We start from the raw sequence: 27,186 nt of genomic DNA, 5'->3' as shown, positions 1-27,186 counted from the left end.
ATGATGGATGATGGAGGGGATGATTCCAACCGCGTTAGCCAGGAAACGGAGGCCTCTTAAACAGTTCAGGGTCTTTATTAGAACAGGTAAAACGACCCAGAAACAGGCCCGGCTAGGAGGGGGCCTGGATGTCTGAGAGCAAGTGGGAAGCTGGCCCTGGTCAAGATGAGGGTGTCGGCCTACCGTGCTCTCTGTGCTCCTTCTGGCTATTTCCCTTCTGGTAATGTAACAGCCCACGTTCCTGAGCTCACCGTGTCCTCTCGCCCGTATGGCTTGCAACTTGGGTCCCTTGCTACTCCCGGCCTGGTACGGCTCTGTTGGTCCCTTCTGCTATGGCGGAGCCTCCGGGCTTCTTAGGCCAAGGAACATACAGTCCCCTGCGGACTGGTTATCTGCTGTAGGATGTGGAATCCTCACAGCCTCAGACACCAAAGTCTGGAAGATTAGTTTCTTTATCTGCCAGGACAGACTCACTTCGCCTTTTGTCGCTGGCTCGTGGCTCTCCTACTGCCACACGTCCTCTTAGGCTGCAACACAACTGTCTGTCCCGGCTCTGGGACACCTCTCAATCCAGAGACAGGTTGTCCAGTTCTCTCTAACCCTGCCCCCAGTTCCAGCTTTTATAGGGGCAGCCTGCTCCCCCTACTGGCCTGTGACAGGAGGTATTGCATGCTAATGGCCCTTGACTAGAGGACCTCCCCTTTGCTCTCAGACACAGCTTTATTATACATTTGTGGCATCCAGGCCAGGGTGACACACATTGTGGTCCTGTTCTTGTCACAGTTTGGGCAGCGACCATTATTTCCTCTTCTCTTCTGATGGAGAAGTTCCCTTATCACTCATCTTGTAAAGTGGCACAGAGCGGTAGTCGTGACTGAACGTCTGTCTGATTTCGCTCTGGCACTTTACAGACAATGGGTGTCCCAGTCCCAGTGTGGTCTAGGGTGTGGGGTGCAGCACATTCTCTTGTAGGCCGCAGGCCTCCACTGCCTTCAGGCTTCTTTCCTCAGAAGCCGCCGCACACAATTTAGGGGACACAAAGTTCTTTGTAACAGTCAAACATATACTTGACAGTTCTAGTTCATCAGGTGGGTACAGACAGGATAAGGCACAGCAATTCACATTATCCTCCTTCTTAGCATAACTCCTCTTCAGCCCTGTTGCTAGCTCATCCTGTATTTCTCGTCCACCTCTGCAGTGCACCCGGGACTGGCCTTCAACTTCCATCTATGCAGGTCCCTGTCCATCTTCCTTTGTACTTCAGAGTACACAAAGTGTCCGGCAGCTCCTATACCAGACCTTAGGCTCTGGACGTGACTGGAGCGATTGCTCTGGATCCCAGTAATGCCTCCCACTGCCTGGAACAAGTGACACATGCTGCCCCTAGCAGCCCACCGCACCTGAACTTCACCTTCACTATGCACTTCACTAACTCTCACTGAACTCACACTATTCTGACTCCATGACTAAGCTGCAAGCATAGGGCGCTGTGAGACACCGTTTCTAGGCTGTCTCTTTACCGTACTCACACATAGTGATGTCTTCAGATAGTTTAACTCGACTGCAAGAAGCACATTGTTGAAGATTCAGAAGAAGATTTATTTTCTAGCAGAATACTCGATGATGTGCAAATGTACAGCAGGTAAAAAGACTTTTTTAGAAACGGGCTGGAAGCACATAAGCTTCTAACATGGCTGAAAATGGTGAATGAGGAAGAAGAATGGAGAAGAAGGGAGGGGTTACTGACATCACAGCTACATCTGAGAGAGACAGGGAGAGACAAAGGACAAACTTATAAGAAAGGAAAACCTAACTGCATAGCAACAAAACAGCAACTTAATGATAGTGCAATATGGTCTGTAAGATTCCCAAATCATGGGACATGGCGCACACTATCAGGAAATGCCCCTCTTTTTATTAACACTAGTGCCCATCCACTGCACTAGTTCTATCAATAACTATTTCCTATCTCATATACTAAACCTATTATCCTTATCCTATGTGTTATGCAATTCAAAAATTCTATAAACAAATTAGGAAATCCCAGAATTATAATAGAAACCCTAAAATACAAATGTTATTAAATCTCATTAAAAGCGGGACATATATCACCCTAAGTGAAAACAAATTAGTCACACCCCTAATGATAGACCCTTATTCAGACTGCCGGAAGAGGCACTTCTCAATCAGAGGCAGGCCACACCCATTGAGTACTATATACAGTGGGTACGGAAAGTATTCAGACCCCTTTACATTTTTCACTCCTTGTTTCATTGCAGCCATTTGGTAAATTCTAAAAAGTTCATTTTTTTTTCTCACTAAAGTACACTGTGCACCCCATCTTGACTGAAAAAAAACAGAAATGTAGAAATTTTTGCAAATTTATTAAAAAAGGAAAACTGAAATATCACATGGTCATAAGTATTCAGACCCTTTGCTCATATTTAAGTCACATGCTGTCCATTTCTTGTGATCCTCCTTGAGATGGTTCTACTCTTTCATTGGAGTCCAGCTGTGTTTAATTAAACTGATAGGACTTGATTTGGAAAGGCACACACCTGTCTATATAAGACCTCACAGCTCACAGTGCATGTCAGACCAAATGAGAATCATGAGCTCAAAGGAACTGCCTGTTACGATGTTAGTAGATACCCTGAAGTCCAATGGCGAAAAAAGCAGAGACTGAGACAAGAGTAGTGTGAAAGTCTATTTTAAACTCAAGTGCAAAAGATCACAGCAAACAGTTTATGAAGGTAAGTTCATTCCAAACAATACTTCTTAGAACCTAATCTGTAAGGCACGGCCTTCATTACTATTAGGGTATGTAAACGTTAACGATAGTCCAAGTTTACTTAGGTACAGTAATATGCAAACAGAAATAAGGATAGTAAGCAGACGTAGGTATTCCTCAGTTGATTGTGGACTCACGTAGTGCAGAAGAGAAGACAAACTGGAATATGGATCTGGATATTGAAGAATGCAGAAGGTGCAGCGGAGCAAACAGCGATGTCTTAAACCAGAATGAGGGAAATTATGCCAGAATAGGGACAATATGCCAGAGAGGAGCCCATGATGGGGGAAAATGTTATAGCATGAGGTCTGACCCAATTCCCAACTCCATTTGCTGAAATGCAGCCCCAAACTTACAGGACCCTTCACCGTGGTTATGCATCACTATTGACCACAGACACTCATTATTGTTCTGCTCTCCAGCCCTTCAGTGAACAAACTCCCTACAGTAACAACCACATTTTTCATATTTTGGCTCAACCGCGCACAACTTGCCAATCCCCCCCCCCTCCTTCCCCGTTTTCTCTGTTTTAATGCAGTGACTCAGCGTCACTTGGCCTTGTTTTGATGTGGAAGATATGGCTTTTTCACCATAATTCTGCTATGAAGACCACTTCTGGCCAGTCTTCTCTGAACAGTAGATGAGTGAAGCTGAGTCCCACTGGTTGCTGCCAGTTCTGAGCTGATGGCACTGCTGGACATCTTCCGCTTTTGAAGGAAAGTAACCATAATGTGTCATACATCTGCTGCACTAAGTTTCCTTGGCCGACCACTGCATCTATTGACCTCAACCTTGCACATTTTCTTGTGCTTCTTCACTAGTGCTTGAATGACACATCTTGAACCCTCAATCTGCTTTGAAATTTGTGCCTTAGAGACCTTGCTGATGTAGTATAACTTCCTTGTGTATTCTTGCTCAGTCTTGCCATGGTGTATGACCAGACACCTGACTGCATTATTACAAAATCCCTGACTTTGCGCAGGTGTACCTAGAAGAATTGACGCTGTTTTAAAGTGAAAAGTTGGTCACACCAAATATTGATTGGATCTAGATTTTTCGTTTGTTCATTCACTTGTATTTTGTTAATTGATTAAATAGATCATTAACATTTCTATTTTTGAAGCGTTCTTACTTTACAGCATTTTTTCTACACATTTCTAAAAATTATTTTTATGTGTCTTTTATTTGCTCATTAATAATCTGATATACCTTTTGGTATTTTGTGTATAGTTGTTTTTTTGCTGTTGGGGTAAATTGTAGGATATTGATTTCAGAGGGGTTTCCTGATCCTTTGATTGTAGGAATGAGTGGTATATATGTGCTAATAAATTAGGACAAACGTAGGAAATTTAGGAAAAAAATTGGACATATCGGCAGTAATAACATGCTGATTGTGATGTCATGAAGATGACTTGAATTTCCACCATTAAGAGAACAGCATTGCTGGTCATTTATATTAAGTAAATTGGATATTCATTCTTCTCGATTGTGATGTCATGAAGATGACTTGAATTTCAACCAATCAGAGATCAGCATGTTTCAGGTCACCCAGATAGAACAGTCCATGAAACATGAGTCACGGCCACTGTGAGGTCATAATGCTGATTAGAATTTCCACCAATCAGAAAACAGAATTGCCCAGAAGAACCACCCAGGAGGTATGAGTCATCGCCACTGTGAGGTCATAATGCTGACCAATCACAGAGCAGCCATGCCCAGATTTTCCACCAATCACAGAGCAGGCACCCCCAGATTTTCCACCAATCAGAGATAAGCAGTGGGTATAAATAGCAGCCACACCCAGATTTTCCACCAATCAGAGATCAGCAGTGGGTATAAATAGCTGCTGCCGCCTGCCCGGCTTAGCCTTGCACTGGTTGGGTCTCTCTCTTTTTCTCTCTCTTGGTATCTCCCGGTATCTATCCCTCCCCTCTCTCTCTCTCTCTCTTTGACCCAACGGCCCTCTTAAGGGCTACCCCAAATGTGTAAAAGATAGAACCAATATTTGTGTTGTTTGTCCGTTTTATGAGCCTGTGATTAACCCCTTCCCACTCTTTGCTATATATATATATATATATATATATATATATATATATATATATATATTTATTATGTGCAGGTGGGCCTTAAAGGGATTTTCCAGGACAAACATTTTGATGGCTTATCCCCTGGTTAGCTCATTAATATCAGATTTGTGGTGGTCCGGCACACGGCACCTCCACTAATCAGCTGTTTGCAGCTTCGGCCGAGGTCAGATGTAAACAGTGTTGAGGAGCTGAAAAATCACTGATCTGTTCACTCTGTAGTGGCCGCTCCCTGGTGCTGCAGATCAGCTCCTATTACATGAATATTAGCTGATCTGCAGGACCCACAGTACAGTGAATGGAGCTGTGATGTTCAATCTTCACACTATTTACACTTGAGCGCTGCAATCAGCTGATGGGTAGAGCCGGTGCCGCGTGTCGGAGCCCCACCGATCTGATATTGATAACCCATCCCCAGGATAAATCATCATTATTATACTACTCATACATGAAGAAAGCGAGGTGGCACACCGATTTAATAAAATCTTCTTTTATTCCATTTCCATTAAAAATACAGGGAAGCGGCGCCTTTTGCGGACGACGGCCGTTTCGCGTGTCTATCACGCTTCTACGGGTCGAGGCATATGGTCATGGGGGTGTGCAGGGGTTAAAATACTCCCGACCCCACCCCCTGCACCAAACAGCCATACAAAATGTTACAACAAAAAATACATTAAAAACAACCACCCAGGAGGTATGAGTCATCGCCACTGTGAGGTCATAATGCTGACCAATCACAGAGCAGCCACACCCAGTTTTTCCACCAATCAGAGCAGCCATACCCAGATTTTCCACCAATCAGAGATCAGCAGTGGGTATAAATAGCCGCTGCCGCCTGCCCGGCTTAGCCTTGCACTGGTTGGGTCTCTCTTTTTTCCCTCTCTTGGTATCTCCCGGTATCTCTCCCTTCCCTCTCTCTTCTCTCCCTCCCCTCTCTCTTCTCTCTCTCTCTTTGACCCAATGGCCCTCTTAAGGGCTACCCCAAATGTGTAAAAGATAGAACCAATATTTGTGTTGTTTGTCCGTTTTATGGATGGAGCGAGACATGATGTCCCAAATGTGTCCCGGATTCAGGTCTGGGGAACGGGCGGGCCAGTCCATAGCTTCAATGCCTTCATCTTGCAGGAACTGCTGACACACTCCAGCCACATGAGGTCTGGCATTGTCCGGCATTAGGAGGAACCCAGGGCCAACTGCACCAGCATATGGTCTCACAAGGGGTCTGAGGATCTCATCTCGGTACCTAATGGCAGTCAGGCTACCTCTGCCGAGCACAAGGAGGGCTGTGCGGCCATCCAAAGAAATGCCACAGAACACCAGGATTGGCAAAGTCGCCAGTCTGAGGATCTCATCTCGGTACCTAATGGCAGTCAGGCTACCTCTGCCGAGCACAAGGAGGGCTGTGCGGCCATCCAAAGAAATGCCACAGAACACCAGGATTGGCAAAGTCGCCACTGGCGCCCTGTGCTCTTCACAGATGAAAGCAGGTTCACACTGAGCACATGTAACAGACGTGACAGAGTCTGGAGACGCCGTGGAGAGCGATCTGCTGCCTGCAACATCCCTCAGCATGACCGGTTTGGTAGTGGGTCAGTAATGGTGTGGGGTGGCATTTGTTTGGAGGGCCGCACAGTTCCCTTTATTTTTTGAGCAGTGCATATACATATATAAAATGTTCCTCCCCCACCATGTGAAATACTGCATACCTCATAGGGACAGCAGTCAGGAAGCACCAGTAGTACCAGCAGCTCCCACAGTACAATGCAAATGTAGCATTCTCAGCGTGTACTGACCAATGCTGTCCACCAGGTGGCATCAGCAGGAAATTACAGGGATGAGACAAGCACTGCATGACAGCCCCGCCCCAATCTGCCCTATACCAGACACGCCCCCTACCAACGCCCCACCCCCGCTGCCATGACAACCGAATTGTTTAATGGCAGAATGAGACCTTATATGAGCAAAGAAGTAGTGGCCGGAGAGCGGGGTCCGCACAGGTGAGCGCCCCCATAACACAGTGTATGTACTGCACGTCAGCTCTATGGCAGACTGTCACCTGTGCTGGATCCAGTACGTGTTACACTTATATCTGTACAGAGACACAGAGGACGCAGCGGGGCCCTGTTGCTATATATTTGTGTGTGTGTATATATACAGTATATATATATGTGTGTGTATATACAGTATATATATATATATATATATATATATATATGTGTGTGTCTATATACAATATATATATGTGTGTGTCTATATACAGTATATACTGTATATGTGTGTGTGTATATACAGTATATATGTGTGTGTCTATATACAGTATATATGTGTGTGTGTCTATATACAGTATATATATATATATGTGTGTGTGTGTATATATACACAATATATATATGTGTTGTGTATATATACAATATATATATATATATATATATATATGTGTGTGTGTATATATATATATATATATATATATATGTGTGTGTATATATACAGTATATATATGTGTGTGTATATACAGTACAGAAAAAAGTTTGGACACACCTTCTCATTTAAAGATTTTTCTGGATTTTCATGACTTTGAAAATTGTACATTCACACTGAAAGCATCAAAACTATGAATTAACACATGTGGAATTATATACTTAACAAAAAAGTGTGAAACAACTGAAAATATGTCTTATATTCTAGGTTCTTCAGAGTAGCCACCTTTTGGTTTGATGACTGCTTTGCACACTCTTGGCATTCTCTTGATGAGCTTCAAGAGGTAGTCACCGGAAATGGTCTTCCAACAATCTTGAAGGAGTTCCCAGAGATGCTTAGCACTTGTTGGCCCTTTTGACTTCACTCTGCGGTCCAGCTCACCCCAAACCATCTCGATTGGGTTCAGGTCTGGTGACTGTGGAGGCCAGGTCATCTGGCATAGCACCCCATGACTCTTCCTCTTAGTCCAATAGCCCTTACACAGCCTGGAGGTGTGTTTGGGGTCATTGTCCTGTTGAAAAATAAATGATGGTCCAACTAAACGCAAACCGGATGGAATAGCATGCCGCTGCAAGATGCTGTGGTAGCCATGCTGGATCAGTATGCCTTCAATTTTGAATAAATCCCCAACTGTGTCACCAGCAAAGCTCCCCCACACCATCACACCTCCTCCTCCATGCTTCACAGTGGGAACCAGGCATGTAGAGTCCATCCGTTCACCTTTTCTGGGTCACACAAAGACACGGTGGTTGGAACCAAAGATCTCAAATTTGGACTCATCAGACCAAAGCACAGATTTCAACTGGTCTAATGTCCATTCCTTGTGTTCTTTAGCCCAAACAAGTCTCTTCTGCTTATTGCCTGTCCTTAGCAGTGGTTTCCTAGCAGCTATTTTACCATGAAGGCCTGCTGCACAAAGTCTCCTCTTAACAGTTGTTGTAGAGATGTGTCTGCTGCTAGAACTCTGTGTGTGTCATGGGTGTGTCGCCACGAAGATCGTCGCGACTACACAGCCTGACTTCTCGCAGCTGAGTTTTTGGTGCTTTGTTTTTTGTTGTTGTGAGGGAGTTAATTCTCTCTCTCTGTGCTTGACGAGGCTCAGCCTCGCCCAGCTGCAGTTAATGCTGCAGTATTGGGATTCCTTCAAATACCTGCTGGTCTGTTAGGGAAGTTGTCGGTGAAAGCATTTCTTGCAGACCTTCAGAGTGGATCGTTGTTTGGTGGAGTTCAGAGGAGTATGCGGTGTGGTTTGTTCCCTTCCTCCCTTTATCATTTATCTCCTAACCTGTTGTTGTTCCCTCTGTAATTGTGGTGTTAGTTTTTGTATGCAAGGTGGTTTTTGGTTTTCCCCTTGTACTGTTTCGTTTGTCTAGTACTGTGTTTTGGGCATTTTCTATCCTGTTTCCCATTGTTGTGATCGGGGTCCTTCTCAGGACTAGATTACTTAGGTTCAGGGATATTCAGAAGTTTATGGTTACGCTGGCGGCCTGGACCTCTGTACCATTAACAGTACCTCCAGGTTGAGGGATTAGTCAGGGCCCCCGTCTAGGGTCAGCTCAGGCCCCTGACCCCCCTGTACGCTCTGACAGCGTGACAGTGTGGCATTGACCTGGTCTCTAATCTGAGCTGCTGTTAACCTGCGATTTCTGAGGCTGGTGACTCGGATAAACTTATCCTCAGAAGCAGAGTTGACTCTTGGTCTTCCTTTCCTGGGGCAGTCCTCGTGAGCCAGTTTCTTTGTAGCGCTTGATGGTTTTTGCAACTGCACTTGGGGACACTTTCAAAGTTTGCCCAATCTTTCGCACTGACTGACCTTCATTTCTTAAAGTAATGATGGCCACTCGTTTTTCTTTACTTAGCTGCTTTTTTCTTGCCATAATACAAATTCTAACAGTCTATTCAGTAGGACTATCAGCTGTGTATCCACCAGACTTCTGCACAACACAACTGATGGTCCCAACCCCTTTTATAAGGCAAGAAATCCCACTTATTAAACCTGACAGGGCACACCTGTGAAGTGAAAACCATTTCCGGTGACTACCTCTTGAAGCTCATCAAGAGAATGCCAAGAGTGTGCAAAGCAGTCATCAAAGCAAAAGGTGGCTACTTTGAAGAACCTAGAATATAAGACATATTTTCAGTTGTTTCACACTTTTTTGCTAAGTATATAATTCCACATGTGTTAATTCATAGTTTTGATGCCTTCAGTGTGAATGTACAATTTTCATAGTCATGAAAATACAGAAAAATCTTTAAATGAGAAGGGGTGTCCAAACTTTTGGTCTGTACTGTATATATATATACATACATACACACGCTGCATATATACGTATAGTGGAAAAGATAAAAGAAAATAACTTACAAATAAAAAACTAATTTTTTTTGCGAATATTACCAATTCCCGTGGTCTAATAACTGCTGCAGGAGCTCGATAGGTGGCTGTGCTCCATATTTTTCTAATGCCGGCATGTTCATATCATCCACAAATATGACGCATTTCTTCCCCATCTGAGGTCGTACACGCCTTTCCGTCTTTTGTCCAGTCTGTCCATGATGATATTCTAGAATAAGATGCAAACTATGTGTCGGAAGATTCAATAGGTTGACCACTACTGCGGTGTCTCATTTTCAGGTAGAAAACATCACATGACCGCTGCAGCCAAATCAGCGGCTATTGATTGGCTTCAGAATTGATGTTTCATTCGACCTAGAAGAACTAGTCTTCTAGCTCTCTTTTCTGGCTCAGAAAGAAAGTCACCACTGCAGGCGATCATCTGACACTGGTTGGCTTCATTGACATCTCCTGGTCGAAAAGGAAGTGAAGAGACCGATGGGGACACAGGCGGCAGCGTGGAGAAGCGACAGGGTATTTTTTTGTTTTAAGACACACATGGGTCCATCAACCCATTTAAATGTATGTCTGACCATCTAATACACAGATCTTCAGGGTCTGCGAGAGAGACCTCTGTTGTTTGTGGGTCTCCTCTCTGGCTCATAGCAGAGGGTCCTAAGTGGCGTATCCCCCCCAATGACATCTATATATCGTAATGAAGCAACCTCTTTCATTTGTCAGAAGGCAGGGTGATAAAAAGAAGACAAACCTGAATCTGATTGGCACTGGTGCGAGCAGAAAAGTTGATGAAGAAGGGAAAGAATTTTTTTTTGTCCAGATTGTTCATCAGTTTGTCTTTGACGTAAATAGATTTCTCTGTCCCCGTCAGTCCCACAAATAAGAGTGGTCTGCTAAAAAAGGAAAGTAGTTTGTAGGACAACCATAAAATCAAACATTTTACAGTGTTGAGAATAAAACTACTAATTTAGGCCCGAATTCAGACGTCCGATAAACACCATCCATGTACGGACCAAGATCTCCGGACCCAAACTCGCCAGCCTCATGGATGTCTATGAGGCTGTCAATTTCAGGTCAGGGGTCCCGCGGCCCGTCCGTCCATCGTGATATGTGTTTCCCGTCCTTAAGTAACTAGCAAACTATTTTCATTTATACAAACTGTATTTAGTACAGACATAAAACAGACAGGTGTGAATGGCGGCCAGTTTTCTGTGTATAGACCAATAGGGTTTCCTAATTCGACTCCACTATCCGAATGGTTTTCCCATACAATAAGTAATTGTGATGGCAAAATGGATAATTGTCAACAAGGTTTCCTAATAAGAGTCATTTTGTTACTCTTACTTGGTGTTTTTGATGCACATATCCATGAGGAAGGTGTATCTGACAGTATCCATAGTTGGCACAATGATATCTTGGATTTTGGTGCTTTTGTCCCACGTGGCTGTGCCTTTAATAAACTCATTCCAGTGAACCCAGCGCCCTCGGCCTTTTAACTTCAAAGAAAAAAAAAGTAGTTACAACTTTGATAAACCATATTCGGACACATTTGATGTAAGGATAAGAGAGCACTGACACATTACATAAGTTTGACATTTAGGTCCTGTTCACACTGCGTTTATGCAGCATGTCTATTACTTTGCCAGAGGATCTGACGGAATCCACTTAGGTCATTGGACTCCATGTCTCCTTCTGAATTCAGTTTTTCGGGGATTCAATCAGAACCTCTGGCAGAGTCATAGATATACGGCATAAACACAGTGTGAACATGTCCTAAGAGACCTAAGATAATAACCCAAAGGCCAAAGTTATAAGTTGCTGAGCATTAGGCTTGATTTCCATGAAGAAATCCCTTTACCTCGTACATGTAGTCATAGACCAGGCCTTTATCGTCCAAAGGACATTCCCATTTCCCCACGGAGGACAGGAAAGGGCTCTGATCGATCTTTCCTGTGACAATTTCTTTGAAAAAAAACATCAAACTTCACTCGGCTGTCGGTGTCACAACAGCCGCCAATGGACCAAACCAGGGAGAAAGCAAAACTGGCCTAAAAGAGAAGAAAAGGGATACAATATACAGCGGGCGAAATAAGTATTGAACACGTCACCAATTTTCTAAGTAAATATATTTCTAAAGGTGCTATTGACATGCAATTCTCAGCAGACGTCAGGAACCTGCCTCTAACAATCGCGGATGACGTGGCCGAGCTTCAAAGGAGACCGTGATTTTTGCTATATGCAGCAATGGTGTAGCATTGCTGTATATAGCACAAGCGATCAGACGATCGCAGCTTTAAGTTCCCTAAGGGGGCTAATAAATACAGAGAAAAGTTACAAAAAATGTTTTAAAAAGTATGAAAAAAAACAAAAAAAAACCCCATAAAACTTGAAATGGGTTTTTTCCCCCAGTAAAAACAGAGAAAATACGTTTTACAAAAAATACACATATGTGGTATCGCCGCATTCAGAAAAGTCCAATCTATCAAAATATAAAAATAATTAACCCGATCAGTAAACGGCGTAACGAGAAAAAAAATCAAGAACGACAAAATTATGTTTTTCTGGTTGATGCAGTATCACAAAAAATGCTGTAAGAAGCGATAAAAATGTAATATCTATCGCAATATGGTATCAACAAAAACATTGTCTCGTACCACAAAAAATAACCTCTCAAACAGCTCCATCGACTAAAAAATGAAAACGTCACGGGTCTCGGAAAATGGTGACACAACCCAAAAAAATGTTTTTTCCCAAACCTCTAATTTTTTTTTTTCACTACCAATCTAATAAAAAAACTGGACATGTTTGGTATCGGTGTAATCGTACTGAGGAGTGAATCATATTGCTAAGTAATTTTACCACACAATGTACACCGTAAAAACAATTCCCAAAAAATAATGTCAGAATTGTGATATTTTCACAATTTCTCTCCACTTGGAATTATTTCCCCGTTTTCCAGGAGCATAGGAAAGCACTGTCTATACCTGCAGATGGATCAGCCACACTGTGTATGGGATCGGCAGATCTTCCACTTACCAGGATCCAGATACGAATGTTCTTATTATTCGGATCCTCTCTCACCACATCAAAAATCAGCATCTCCAATAATGGTGTGAGTGATATTACCACATTGCCATTGCTGGTTGTCACCAGATCCTATGAGGAAAGACATTAGGACACTGAGGGTAAATCTAGACTACAAACTTGCGCAATGCTCCTACAATTGAGAGGACACATGGCGCCCACCTTGCACTGCTTTCGGAGGAATCGAAGGGAAGATTGGACGAGCCACTTAAAGAGTTCCTCTAGAAGAGCGAGGTGGTCCTTAGTCTTCAGTGCATCGGGAAGGGTGCTGAGCCAGGACCTCACCAGGGGCGCCCAGCCCAGTTGTTGGGGTTCCAGATAAATCATACCGCAGCGGCTAACAGTGGCGGGCTGGAGAGAGAGATATACTAAGTAGGGTTGCCCTAAGACACAAGCCCATCCAGTTATCTAATTATCTCGCTGGGTGGATGAAAAACAGTCTACAAAGTCGTTTCCAAGTGTCCTGACGTTTCCATCATCCATAGATTACATAGACATCCATTTATTTGAGTAGAAGCTATGTAACATTACATTTTCCCTACATTCAGTGCTGGTGTCAGGAACTGGATCCTCACCATTTAGATGATTGTTGTAGTAGCACCAGAATGAAAGGGACTGACAATCCCTTTAATTATAGCGACTAAAGTGAATGTAGAGATGACTGTCAGTAGCGTAACTAGAGTCCGATGGGCCCCCATTGCAACATTTGGACCCCCTGCATGTTGGTCAGATGTATGGGCCCTTGTAGTGTTCTAAATCCTATAAGGACATACGTGTTGCACCTCCTACCCCATTATGTAGTAATATCCCCCATATTGGGCTCCTTCCTGGTATATATGTCCCCTGTTCTGGCCCCATCCTGGTATATATATCCCCCATCCTAGTGTACATGTCCCTTATCCTGGGCCCCACCTTGATATATATATCCCCCATCCTGGTATATATGTCCCTTATCCTGGGCCCCACCTTGATACATATATCCCCCATCCTGGTATATTTTTCCCCCATTCTGGTATATATATCCCCCATCCTAGTATATATATCCCCCATCCTGGTATATATATCCCCCATCCTAGTATATATATTCCCCATCCTGGTATATATATATATCCCCATCCTAGTATATATATCCCCCATCCTGGTATATGTCCCCCATTCTGCCGTTGTACTTTAATGCATAGAAAAAAAATAAATGATTCTGCTCGCTTTTCCTCCGCTCCCCCGCTGTGCGCCATCCTCTTCTGAAGCCAGCATCTGACTTCAGAGTGCAAGCTTCGGGAGCATATGATGTCACTGTCATGCACCCTCAGTCACGTGCACGCCGACATCAGCTGCTGGCTTCTGATTGGCCGGCAGCGTGCATTGTCGTGCACAGACCCAACGGGTCTCTGCGCCTCAATACACTTCGTCTGAATGTGCGTTCGGGGGTGCACATGCAGTTGAAGTTTGCGCTGATGTCGGCGGGCCCCTCACCTGCACAGGCCCAGTCGCGACCTCTGCAACCGCGATCATTACACCCCTGATGACTGTGTATGTAGGACTTCCAAATCGGTGAATGGAAGAGTTGCTCGTGCTGCCAAACTCTCCTTTCACAGCGGCACAAGATGGGGCCTCATATTCGAGAAAAGTTTGGGTGGGTGCCAGAGGAGAGACCCTCATCTATCAGACAATTATGGCCATTTTGTGGATATGCTTTAAAAGATGAGAATACCTCTAAAAGTCAACCCTATAACTAAATCTGATTAGTTAGCATTAGATCCCCCGATGTACAAGTATATGGGAACTCCTCTCTTATAGGATGAGTGAAAACCTACCGACGCCTGGGAAAGGTCCATTGTTTCAAAAATCAGACTCATCTGAGGTGACATCTGAATGATCTCCCCACTCATCAAGCAACGCTAAAAATAACAGGACATATTTAAAACAATATTAAATGTTGAACAAATGAATAATAACTTAATCCACGGAGTCTGATCAGTAACCTCATAAAGGATCATTGTAAGCTTTAGTGGAGAAAGTACAATCATTATGTGCACAAATTAATATCTGAAAAAAGTGCAAAAATCTAGTAGCTGATTTATAATTGGAAGATGATCCTGCAATGAATATCTTTTAAAGCGTCTCTCTCCACATACAATACATAAGTCCTCTACTAAAGGCTTATTTCCATCTTCATGAATGGATATTGTCGGATAGTGTTAGGAAATACAAACAGTTTTTGCAATTTACTGCTAATTAAAGATATATAAAGATGCCATAAAATCTAATGTTTTCTATTCTCCATCATGGCTGTAGATATACATGGAGGATAACTTTTTGTACCACTTTTTGTTATGCTACATGGTGATGAAAACAGAAAAGGATATAAATAAAAAAAAAAAAGTTTTCACAAAGTAAAATAGAGAGTTACCTTTTTATTATCATCTAGGACGGTGTTCATACTTTCTATCCCTAGCGTATCAATAGGTCCATCAAAGATAACCCATTTTCTTTCCGGGGTCTCAGATAACGCAAACTCCCGGAAAGTATTAGCGACTATCCCATCGGTCCACTGCAAATGAAGAGAGGCATCAATAAAATTGCTCTTCCCATAAAATCCAGTACAATCCCACAATTGAACGGATTATTAAAGGGAATGCCTGGGATTATGATATTGATGATGCACATGTATTGACTACACGTGGCCCCTATTGAAGTGAACGTGGCGGCACCGGGAGAGACCGCAAGTAAGTGATTTGCATATACGCGGTCACATGCCAACTAGAAGTGCATGACCTCACTCAAAGCAAGTGTATTGAGTGAGGCCAGACACAGTCTATTCAGAATGTGGCTGGAAGTATGCAAATTTATGCTAATTTCTGGCATAAATAATACAATTTGTTGCTTCCATGTCTGATGGGGAAAATAAAACAGTTTCCAATTTTTGTGCAAACAGGGGGTAAGCAATAATAAAATGATTGCCCGGCAATGTATGGCTGGGATCTATGTCTCTGAAGGAACCCCATCTGCCATGTCCATAAGCCATAAAAGGGGAGATTTTCCCATTTTCAGCAAAGATATTAGTATTATAAACAATAATTCCAATCATAGACGAACCTCATGTGACACTGGATCAAACTGCCCGAACAGCTGCCCCATGGTGATGGCTTTAGGGTTCACTGTCCGGTAAATCACTTTTTCTTCTTCGCACCCTCGCTCATTCATAAGAGACAGCGTATCAGCGAGGACGTGGAGGACCTTCGTTTTTCCAGAGAACGGCTCTCCAACCAACATAAAACTGCACGGGATAAACAAAACGCAGCATGGTCCATTGTATAAAATGGAAACCGCGAAGAATAAATCCCCCGTCCCATGGACTTCTGTAGTTCCAGCTTACCCGTGTCTGACAATCATCATCTCATACGTCTGGATCATGTCCTCCAGGAAGACCTTCTCGGGCTGGATGTTGTGTCCAGCACAGCTCTCCTGTGCGCATTCAAGGAAATCCTGAGCAAAAGGAAGGTAAAATATTCCATCAGTCTGTTTACAGTGGATCCAATTAGAGGTGGGAGAATACATTTTCAGGACCCAGATCAGTATTCTGTGGCCGCTGGACGGGACCCCTGAGAGCCGCCTCTTAGCTGCCGGCATCCCCGGCTCCTCTTCTGATTATATGGCCTGGTGTACATCATGCTGCAACCATAACTTCATGCCAGGCCGGCTAATCTGAAGAAGAGCCGGGGGGCAGGAAGAAATAAGGTGGCTCTCAGGGGTCTCATTCAGTGCCCACTACTGACCTGATGTCACACACAGTGTAGGAAAGACAAAGTGCGACACAAAGGGATGAGGGGAAGGGAGCCCCGACACTAGGGAAAGGGGGAAATGGAGACCTCCTAGGCTGATCTGCAATCACCCTGTCTCCCCTACCGACTCTATATTGGTTCCTCACCAATTGCCGTACAGGAACCTATCCCTGTATTTCCTTAGCGTTTGGCCCTGGATAGGGAAGGGGGGGGGGGGGTGAGCACTAGTCGATCCCCACTGACAACTAAAGACAGCAAGGGGAGACAGACACGGGGGAAGTAGCTTAGCTTGAGTCGACTTCAGAGAGATGGCACACACATCCTCTTAGCACCAGAGAGGAAGTAAGAACTGTACTTGCTCCAAGCCTTCACAAGGGGTCATGTGAATATCACTGGCACCTCTGTGTAGCAACCAGGAAGTATTTAAACACCCAGGCCTGATTGTCAATTAGAGCAGGAGGGAGGTAGCCGCTGGGTCCTACAGTGAGACCGCTAAGAAGATGTCTGTAATGCCAAACGAAGGGATCTCCTGCAACCAACTGCAGGGCGACTGTCACATCTGACGCACCCATGACACCTGGCCATTGGATCAGTCTCCTGCAAATTGATTCATTCATCTAAAAAAAAATGTCTCCATAATCTACAACTAAACTAGCGATAAATCACTCACAGATGTTTCAACCATTTTTTTTCTACATCAGATCATCTTGCATTGGAGGTATAAGTGAGCCCCCTTACCGCTGGTGCCCCTGTGCAGCTGCCCAGGTTGCACTAATGGGACCGGACGATGAGTGACAAGGTCATGTAACCCAATTCCAAAGCAGTGGATCAGGATCGGGTGATTTCAATGGGATTGGTCTACCATCTACTGTGTATGGGGGCCTCATGACAGATTATGTTGGGGGACATAAAAATCGGCCGGTTGGAATTTAATCACCCGATCCTTACTTTCTGACCGTGAAATTAGCAGCTGCCATAAGATTCTGGCAGCGACTCTGTCATAGAGAAAACAGGAGCGAGCATTCCTGAATATGGGGGAGCCGGGAAAGACGGAAGGAAGGAAGGAAGGGAGACACAGATCCATTACTAGTGGGTTGGCGGAGCCCCACAGGGATAGTTCACCTCAGATTTATAAAAAAGTGACGACCGGCCCCTCCAACTTAAGCTCCTCCTACTCCCATGTTCTCCAGTCCGTACACAAGCTAAGGAAGAGCAGACAACACCAGCAGAACAGTACAACCCATTCTGAAAAATTCAGAAATGTGAGAAAACAGGTTATGCAAATAACAGCAAAAAAACACACAGTCCTAGGTACAACTCACTGGACCTGACAACTGCGATGAGCTGGCGATGCTGGAAAAGAGCCCTAGTGCGCCAACCCCAGACCAGATGACCGCCATCAGGAAAGGGTCGCGCCGCATCTAGAAACAAAAAAATACTTCTGCCATGGGAGGGTGCTGTGTCTCCCTTCCTTCCTTCGCTGAAAAGGATTTTACAGGTAAGTTCTTACCAAAATCCGTCTTTCAGCAGCAGAAGGGAAGGAAGGGAGACACAGATCCATTACTAGTGGGACGTCCCAAAGCAGTCCAAAATTCTAGGGTGGGAAATAGTGGCAGAATCTCCAACACCCCAACAACTTAGGTAAGTGCGCAACCAGCGCCGAATAAAAAATAAAATAAAATAAAGAGGTAACTTAAACCACCGCCGCCTGCAGGACCCTGCGTCCCAAGGCCGCATCGGCGGAAGCACTCACGTCCACTTTATAAAATTTAGTAAAGGTGTGAACGGAGCGCCAGGTAGCCGCCCGGCAGAGCTGCGCTGCCGAGGTCCCCTGACGAAAAGCCCATGACGAACCAACAGCCCTCGTGGAATGAGCTCGAACTTTAACCGGACAAGGCTCGCCCTTGAGCCGGTACGCTTCCAGGATAGCCGAACGTATCCACCGAGCTATAGTGTCCTTGGAAGCACGCTGACCACGTCGACGACCAGCAGGAATCACAAAAAGAGAGTCCAATTTCCGAAAACCTTGCATGATTGTAAGATAGAACTTCAATGCCCGCACCAAATCCAACGAGTGCAAGGCCCACTCCTTTGGACTCTTCGGCTTCAGACAGAGAGAAGGTAACACGATGTCCTGATTGACGTGGAAATGCGACACCACTTTAGGTAAAAAATCTCCACGGGTACGAAGCACCACACGATCCGGAAGAAATTCCAGAAAAGGTGGCGAGCAAGACAGTGCCGCCAACTCCGAAACCCTTCTCAAAGAGGTGACCGCTACCAGGAAGGCCACCTTCCAAGAAAGCAAGTAAAGCGTAGCTGAATCCATACGCTCAAAAGGCTCATGCTGAAGAGCTTCCAGGAATAGATTAAGCCGCCAAGGAGCCACAACCGCCTCCCGAGGCGGAAACTGACGAGCAACCCCATGAAAAAAAGAACGCACGTCCCTACGTGAAGCAATAGCCCTTCGAAAAAGCGCGGATAGTGCAGATACCTGACCTCGTAAGGTACCAACTGCTAGACCCTTGGCCAAACCATATTGCAGAAAAGCCAAGAAGTTGGGGATGGAAAAAACCCTCGGGTTCCTTGACGATCCAGAACACCAAGAATAAAAAGACTCCCAAGTTCTGTGATAAATCCTAGTCGTGGCTGGACCTCTGGCAGAAATAACCTCGGACGAAAAACCACGACGGTTCAAGATCTCGGTCTCAAGTGCCACGCCGTCAAACAAAGTGACTTCAGGTCCGGATGACGAATGGGCTCTTGGATTAACAGGTCCGGGCGAAGAGGCAGTGGAAACGGAGGCGCCGCCAGAAGAGACACCAGCGTCGAACACCACGTCCTCCGTGGCCAATCCGGCGCTACCAAAATTGCTGATACTCTTTCCAGTTTGATCCGCCAAATCACCAAAGGAAGTAAGGATACTGGCGGAAACACATAGATCAGCTCGAACTGGTCCCACGGGGCCACTAGAGCATCTACCGCCACAGCCTCCGGGTCCCTGTACCTGGACATGAATGTCGGAACCCTGGCGTTCAGCCTGGATGCCATCAAATCCACCTGAGGAGTCCCCCACCGGGAGCACAGCAGTGCAAACACTTCCGGATGAAGACTCCATTCTCCGGGATCCACCTGCTTGCGACTGAGGAAGTCCGCCGAGATATTCAGCACACCTGGGATATGAATCGCGGAGATGGCTGGAACCCTGGACTCGGCCCAAACCAGGATCCGAGAGACCTCCATCATGAGTCTGGAACTCCTCGTCCCGCCCTGATGGTTGATATACGCGACAGCCGTCGCATTGTCCGACTGAATCCGGACGGGCAGACCGCTCAAAAGGACCGTCCAATGTCGGAGGCAGAGAAAAATTGCTCTCAACTCATGTTGATCGGTAGAGACGACTCCTCTGACGACCAGACCCCCTGAACCCAGAGGTCGTTCCAAACCCCCCCCCAGCCAGTCAGGCTGGCATCGGTGGAAATCACCGACCACCTTGGGAGAAGAAAGGATTTCCCCAGGGATAGAGTTTCCGGACGTAACCACCATCCAAGAGACTCTCGCACCCTGCGGGAGATAAAGACCGAGCGATCCAGTGAAGTCGGCGATCGATCCCAACTGGTCAGAATAAGATTTTGGAGATCCCGGGAATGAAATTGTGCAAACGGTACGGCTTCCATTGTCGCCACCATCAGACCCAGAAGGCGCATGCATTCCCGAAGGGACATTGCCATCGCCGACCTCATAGCCTGGACATGGCGACGAAGGTTCGTTTGTTTGTCCGGAGGCAGGGACACCACTGCCCGTACTGTGTCGAAATGCATCCCCAAGAACAGGATTGACTGCGTCGGTTTTAATGACGACTTCTTCCAATTGACCAGCCACCCGAAGTCCTCCAGGTGCTGGAGGGAGAGATCGCGAGCAGTCATCGCCTCCTCCGCTGTGGGCGACACAATCAACAGGTCGTCCAGGTTGGGTAGAATCATAACTCCTTGTTTTCGAAGAAGCGCCATGAGTGGCGCCAGAATCTTTGTAAAAACCCTGGGTGCCGAGGCCAACCCGAATGGTAGGGCCACAAACTGGTAATGGGCCTGACCTATGGCGAAACGCAGGAAACGCTGGTGAGCTCTGCCGATAGGGACATGCAAATAGGTGTCGCGGATGTCGATCGACACCAAGAAATCGTACTGCAACAGGGCCGCTACGACAGAGCGGAGAGACTCCATGCGGAATTTCCGGGTCCGGACATGCAGATTCAAATCTTTGAGATCCAGAATGGGGCGAAACTTGTCCTCCTTTTTGGTGACCACAAAAAGGTTGGAGTAAAACCCCCTTCCCCGGTCCTCTGGCGGAACCGGGACCACCACACCCTGCTGCAGAAGAGTGTCTACCTCCCGCAGCAGTGCTGCAGCCAGCTTGGGCTCGGACGGGGTGCGTGACTGACGAAACCTGTCCGGGGGACGAGAGTGAAACTCTATGAAATAGCCTGCCAACATAACTCGCGTCACCCAGGCGTCCGAAATGTGGGACGCCCAAATCGACCCGAATTGTAGCAGACGACCTACCACCCGAGAGCCCTCGAGCGGAATCCTGGCGTCAGTCCGCCTTAGCGGGCTTCTTGTCAACCTCCCGTTTGTCCTGACGGAAATGTTGCTTCCAGGAAATACGGGATTTCTGGGTGGACTTCTTACCGGAAGCCGAGGGACGACCCGATCCCCAAGAAGGCTGACCGAACCGCCCCCTGGTCCGAAAGGACCGACGACCACCACTGGCACTTGACCTGCCAGACGTGGAAGCCGCCGCCTTCCGCTGAGGCAAGGCAGCATCCTTAGCCTTGGCCTTAGCAATCAGCTCCGTGAGGTCCGAACCAAAAAGATGACCGCCTTTGTACGCTAGACTAAGCAAACCTTGTTTGGATACTGCGTCTCCAGTCCACTGTTTATGCCACAGTGCTCTCCTGACTGTGACGGCCGAAGATTGAGACCTGGACAGAATGGAAGTAGTATCCAGTACTGCGTCCCTGCCATAATGTGTCGCCTCTTCCAACAGCTGGAAAAGCCTTTCCACTTCCGACAGCGGAGTTCCATCCTGCCATGCCGTCCGCAGCTGGTCCAACCACCGCAGAGAAGCCTCACCGGCCCACATGGCCCCCAAGACTACACGGAATCCATGACCCGCGGCCTCGTAGATGGACTTCGCCGCTAACTTCGTTCTTCTGTCCAGAGGCTCCTGAAGACTGGCCTTCCCTTTAACAGGAAGCAAGGAAGATTTGCTAAGCTGAGACAGAGGAAGGTCCACTTCAGGGGAGGGAACCCAATTAGCGATCGTCTCCGTGGCGCAGGGATACAAGGCATAAAAAAAACGCATCCCCTGGAAGCATTTATCCGGACACCGGCGTTCTTTCTCCACTGCCTCGTTAAGTTCATCATGCGCCGGTAATGTTGAACGAGCCCGACGCGACTCCTGATACAGCCGGGCCGACTTGCCAGGCTTTGTCAGCTCTTCAGACAGCTGTAACGCTTCCCGCATGGCTCCAATAAGAGCATCCACGCGGCCCGAAAGCGAAGCAGGACGACTCTGCCGATCCTCATCCTCAGAATCGGAGATTTCACCAACCGAGCTTGTTGGTGAATCTGGAGCCTCCGATGCACCGCACGGAGGAGACAGCGCCACCCTCTGGCGCTTCTTGCCTCGTGGTGTCGGTTGCGACTTAGCTGACACCCAATGACCCAGGAGGTTAGAAAGACTGTCAATGGAGCGGGTGAGAGCCTCCACTTTAACATCACTAAGGGTCGAACTTGACGCCGTCGAAGACCTGGGTGTATCAGAAATGCGAGACCGATCCTGAAACGGATCGGGAGAGAGGTCCGCGCCCCCTGGTCCCTGATCCGTCATGCCTCCCACATCAGATGCCAGCATGTTAGAATGAGTATGGTAACCTAGGGTGTGCGAAAATAGCTAACACAGCCTGCTTCCACAAAAAAAAAATTCCCCCCTTTTTTTTTTTTTTTAACTTTTAAGGCACTGAAGGGTTAAAACTCTCCTCTAGAGAGAGTTACCCCAGCCCTGCAGAGCAAAAGTTAACCTAACAAACTGGGGAGAAGCGCCCTCTGAAACAGAAGTGTGCACCCCCAGAAAGAGTTAACAGCCCTGTTGAGCAGACCCCTTCAGAAGGGGTTAATGCTGCTGACACGCTAAATACCTCACTGCCTTAAGAGGTCAGAGAAGTGAGAGTGTCCAGAAAAGCGGTAGCGGCAAATAGCACCTTGCCTGCCTTAGCAGGTCAGCCAAGGTGCTCTGCAATGGAAAGAACAAAAAGGGAGCCTCTGCCTACAGGCAGAAACGACTCACCAGTGCCGCGGTGACTGCTCCTTCTGAGCTGTGAGGGCGGTGAACGGGGAGCAGAGAGCCGGAGGTGCACGTGGAGGGAAGCCGGAAGGAGGGAGAGGGGCGGAGAGCTCAGCGCGCGCTAAGCCAGGAGCTTCCTGTCAGAACTACAATGACAGGAAGCCGAACGACGCGAAGCCCGGCCCCCCGAGCTCACTCACAGAGCCCGCGCTCAGAGAGAAAGCGCGCGCTCTCCTGAAGGCTTCCTGCCTAAAAGTGACGGCAGGAAGCCAAGATAATAAAGCCACGCCCCCCGTTCCAACGGAGCCGTGCTCCTCCGTCCCTGCTCCCCAGCCCCCAGGGTCAGAGAATGCAGCGGTGATCCTCATACACCGTCTGCAAATACAGAAAAGCAGAAAATCACCACATGAAATAACGGCGGCGGCCGCACTCATACACAGAGCACTTACCCCGCTGTGCGCCACAGGGACCCCCAGGGATGTGTGGTGCTGTGACCCCACAGGCGGTGTGCGTCTCTGCCAGGAAGCGCCCTATGTACCCCGGGGCCGGCAGGTTACTGCGGGGACCTCCTTAAGGGGTACGCAGGTCTGCCAGGGGAGGGCAGGGGTCCCGGCAGCGCCGAGACCCCCTGAGACCTCTAGACCACGGGGGGTCCAGGTCTCCTTTGGTAAAAATAAAAAATCTTCTGAGGAGCTGCAAAGGCAGCGACTATCCTCTGCGACCTCAAATTTCAGACTGGAGAACATGGGAGTAGGAGGAGCTTAAGTTGGAGGGGCCGGTCGTCACTTTTTATAAATCTGAGGTGATCTATCCCTGTGGGGCTCCGCCAACCCACTAGTAATGGATCTGTGTCTCCCTTCCTTCCCTTCTGCTGCTGAAAGATAACTATCATCCAAATGATAGCTGGCCAGCTATATAGGACCTATCACTTGCCATTAATATGCAATTTTATTACCTGGTGTAAATGCCGCTGTTCTCCTGAATCCGGTGCGGTTTTTCTTTTGCTCCTGCGCCTCTCCATTCCTGAGATATAGCCTCTTTATAGAAATCTAGTTCATAATTTTTAATAGCCAAGTGGGCGTGGTCATCAAGTCCTCTCTGTGGGAGTCTTCAGGAAGGCCTTGCCCAGTTGGCTTAAAGGGCTAGAGGAGAGTGACAGATGTCAGGAACGGAGAGGAGCAGGAAGAAAAGAAAAACAATGCCGGAGTCAGGAGAACAGCGGCATTTACATATTTATGGCGAGGGACAAGTCCTCTTTAAGGCTTGGAAAACCCCTTTAAGACACTATTATATTTTAATACCTTATAGTCGGCTTCCGGAAGTTGAATGCCAGGGAACAGGTCACTGGTAATCCCATTGAACAGAGGAATATCATGAGACAAAAATTTGGGTTCGTTTACATCCTTAATTGACGGCAAGAGCTAAATAGAATGAAAAAGGATTAAATGATAAAATAATTCATATACAATATGACATGAAACAATATTAAAAGTGAAGAACCCCATTACAAAGGAGCAGTCAGCTCTTGTGGTATGTCTGTATTAGTAAAGAATAGTATTCTCCAAAAAATAAGTATGAAACCTCTTTTCCTAAAACTCTACATTGTATCGTCCCTCTGTTATACCTCCTGGAAATGTATGTGTAAATGACATATAATGTATATATAATCTATATAGGGGACAACCCTATACAATCTGACTGTGCCCAAACAGTGGTGACATTGTCAGACTGTGTAGGGTACTCGTTATTGACAGATTTCAATTAATTCCTACATTTCCAGGAATGATAAAAGAGGAACGGAACGCTGCTGAGTTGCAGTAAATTATGCTGCAGAATTGTTTCTCCATAGGGAATAGATGTGGCCTCTGTGTTGCACTGTTAATTGCCGGCTGCAGAATGAGTTAAGTGAGATACTGTCAGTGAACTCGTTTTTGCTGGCTGACGGGGAGTTTGTAAATGTTTTATCTGTCTTTTTCTGAGCTCCTCTCAGTTTATTTATGACCACAGACCTTATCAAAATTGAATGTGCAGGGAATCAAAAAGCCGGTGAAAGCCAAGCGATGCAAAATTTTTAATAAAAAACAATTGTTAAGATGATTTTTAGCCTAAAATACATGTGTTTAAGTTAAAAATCAAACTGTCCCATAAGATGAACAAGCTACGTGTTTAACAACTATAGTTTTGACACTTTTGCACAGATGAGATCTAACAAGCCAGGAACAGTAATGTGCAGACATTATTTGCAAGTCTCTGTCTGCTATTATAAAATCAGACAGCTGTAATTTTTGTGATCCAAATGCTTCTCGGTAAGATGGTAATGCTATCCTATACGAGATGTAAAGCGACCAACAGTTCAGAACTTACAAGAATCTCTTCATTTTCATGGGGGAATTTCAGCTTCAGATTGCCAGCAGCGGTCAGCACAGCCTTTACTGCACGCATCCCATAATCATAATGGAACTGGGACGAGAGCGGCTCCGAGCACAGCCGGGAAGTCATTACCATCTTCACCGAGAGAGGTTTAGCGTGCAGAAAAGCGTAAGAATAAAGGCAGATCTCCGCAATCAGAGCATAGTTGGGGACCATCATTGCTACAGTCCGGAAAAGAACCAGAAATGCGCAAACCAGATGGGTCAGTCAACAAATGAAACTAAATTACTGTAAACTAGGCAGAGAGCCGGGGAACCCATTCTGTCCATTTACACTATCCTCCACCCCAGACCTAAAAGTGATGTGTCTATTCCACATCAGAGGAAAGTCAGTCAAAGTGTGGTTAAAGGGGTATTCCCATCTCCAAGATCCAGTCCCAATATGTAATAGGGGTAATAATAATAATGTTTGCAAATATCTCCAATTAGAAATGTAGTATAGTTCTTCTGATTAGCTATGTTGCTTACCCCCATGTGCAGGACATTGCAGTAGCTTAGGTTTCCATGGTTACGACCACTCATAGTAACAGTTAGTTACTTGCTAGTGGTCGTAACCATGGATACCTAAGCTACTGCTATGTCCTGCACATGGGGTAAGCGACATAGCTAATCAGAAGAACTATACTACATTTCCAATTGGAGGTATTTGCTATTAATATTATTATTACACCTATTACATATTGGGATAGAATCTTGGAGATGGGAATACTCCTTTAACACTTTCCAAATCTCTCTCCACACCTCTGCTGTGTCCATTTTGGAAAATAGGAGAATGGGACATCAATATTAAGGAGCTTGCAGAAATGAGGGCATCAGGTGTGGTGATTATACATAGGAAATGTGCAATCTCATATAGGTTTGGGGGAGAATAATCCCTTTGATGAAATCTTATGTTTCTTTTGTAAACCTAGCATTTACTTGAAAGTTTGTGAACCCCTCAAAAATTTCTGTATTACTGCATAAATTTGACTTAAAGCTACATCAGTCTGTGAGGTCACAAAGTAACTCAAGGTAACCGCTAAGCAACTAAAGGCCTCTCCTCACATTAGCTAATGTAATTGTTCATGAGTCCACCATCAGAAAGACAATGAACAACAATGGCGATCATGGCAGGATTGCAAGGAGAAAGGCAATGCGATTTAAAATGTCACTGCTAAAACTCACCTGGGCACATCAATAGCTAACTGGAATAATGCTTTGTGGAAGGATGAGGCCAAGATAGAGATTTTAAGTGAGAAGCTATATGTTTGCAGAAAGAAAATACTGCATTACAGCATAAGAACCTCCTATCATCTATGAAACACAAAGATGGTAATCGTAACCTGCTTTGGGCCTGTTTTGCTGCACTTGGCCAAGGACGGCTGCCATCATTGATGGAACAATGAATTCTAAAATCTATCAGCAAATGCTAAAGGAAAATATCAGGATATCAGTTCATGTACTGAATCTCAAGAAAACGTGGGTCATGCAGCAAGACAATGGCCCAAAGACACAAGTCGTTCTACAAAAGAATGGTTGAATAAACATAAAGCTTTGGAATGGCCGAGTCATAGTCCTGAGCTGAATCCTATAGAAATGTTGTGGAAGGACCCGATGCAAGGCACTGGGACTCTTTACCTTGAGGTTATCCGGCAGCTCAGAACGTCCCGCGTAGCCAGGATTCATGGTAATGGCTAAGAAGCAATTTGGGTTAAGCTTCAGCTCTGTTCCTTCGAAGTTGAACATGTCCATCTTCGTCTGGATGGCTCTCTGGATGCGGAGAATCTGTTGGGCCACCACGGACAACACCTCCAGCTCAATATGGTTAAACTCATCAAAACACACCCATGTTCCCGATGATGCC

General features: G+C 46.0%; 2 protein-coding genes across 3 annotated transcripts in view; both read right to left on the bottom strand.

The window, feature by feature from the left end:
- LOC141206901 (dynein axonemal heavy chain 12-like) overlaps nucleotides 1-12,980 on the bottom strand; it is a 19,727-nt gene extending 6,747 nt beyond the window's left edge. The window contains exons 1-6 of one of the 2 annotated variants that reach the window (XM_073664279.1): nucleotides 12,950-12,980; nucleotides 12,740-12,859; nucleotides 11,562-11,751; nucleotides 11,048-11,199; nucleotides 10,455-10,596; nucleotides 9,749-9,914 (exon numbers count right to left, since the gene is read on the bottom strand). In XM_073664279.1, coding sequence (XP_073520380.1) covers nucleotides 9,825-9,914; nucleotides 10,455-10,596; nucleotides 11,048-11,199; nucleotides 11,562-11,681 — 504 coding nt within the window. In that variant the 5' untranslated portion in view covers nucleotides 11,682-11,751; nucleotides 12,740-12,859; nucleotides 12,950-12,980 and the 3' untranslated portion in view covers nucleotides 9,749-9,824. The remainder of the gene's footprint in view (nucleotides 1-9,748; nucleotides 9,915-10,454; nucleotides 10,597-11,047; nucleotides 11,200-11,561; nucleotides 11,752-12,739; nucleotides 12,860-12,949) is intronic. The other variant, XM_073664280.1, reaches the window with a different exon arrangement.
- Nucleotides 12,319-27,186, bottom strand: LOC141206905 (dynein axonemal heavy chain 12-like). Its single transcript, XM_073664281.1, has 9 exons — nucleotides 26,961-27,186; nucleotides 24,216-24,335; nucleotides 16,164-16,273; nucleotides 15,884-16,064; nucleotides 15,198-15,338; nucleotides 14,602-14,685; nucleotides 12,950-13,138; nucleotides 12,740-12,859; nucleotides 12,319-12,390 (listed from the first exon to the last, which is right to left on the bottom strand). The coding sequence occupies exons 1-9, from the start codon at nucleotides 27,072-27,074 to the stop codon at nucleotides 12,319-12,321; spliced, it is 1,131 nt and encodes a 376-aa protein (XP_073520382.1). The 5' UTR covers nucleotides 27,075-27,186.

The sequence above is a fragment of the Phyllobates terribilis genome, unplaced genomic scaffold (genome assembly GCF_046119375.1).
Source record: "Phyllobates terribilis strain yellow unplaced genomic scaffold, ASM4611937v1 Scaffold_144__1_contigs__length_4642544, whole genome shotgun sequence".
Taxonomy (NCBI): Eukaryota; Metazoa; Chordata; class Amphibia; order Anura; family Dendrobatidae; genus Phyllobates; species Phyllobates terribilis.
Note: the sequence above shows the minus strand (reverse complement) of the source record. Positions and strands in the feature narration are given on the sequence as shown.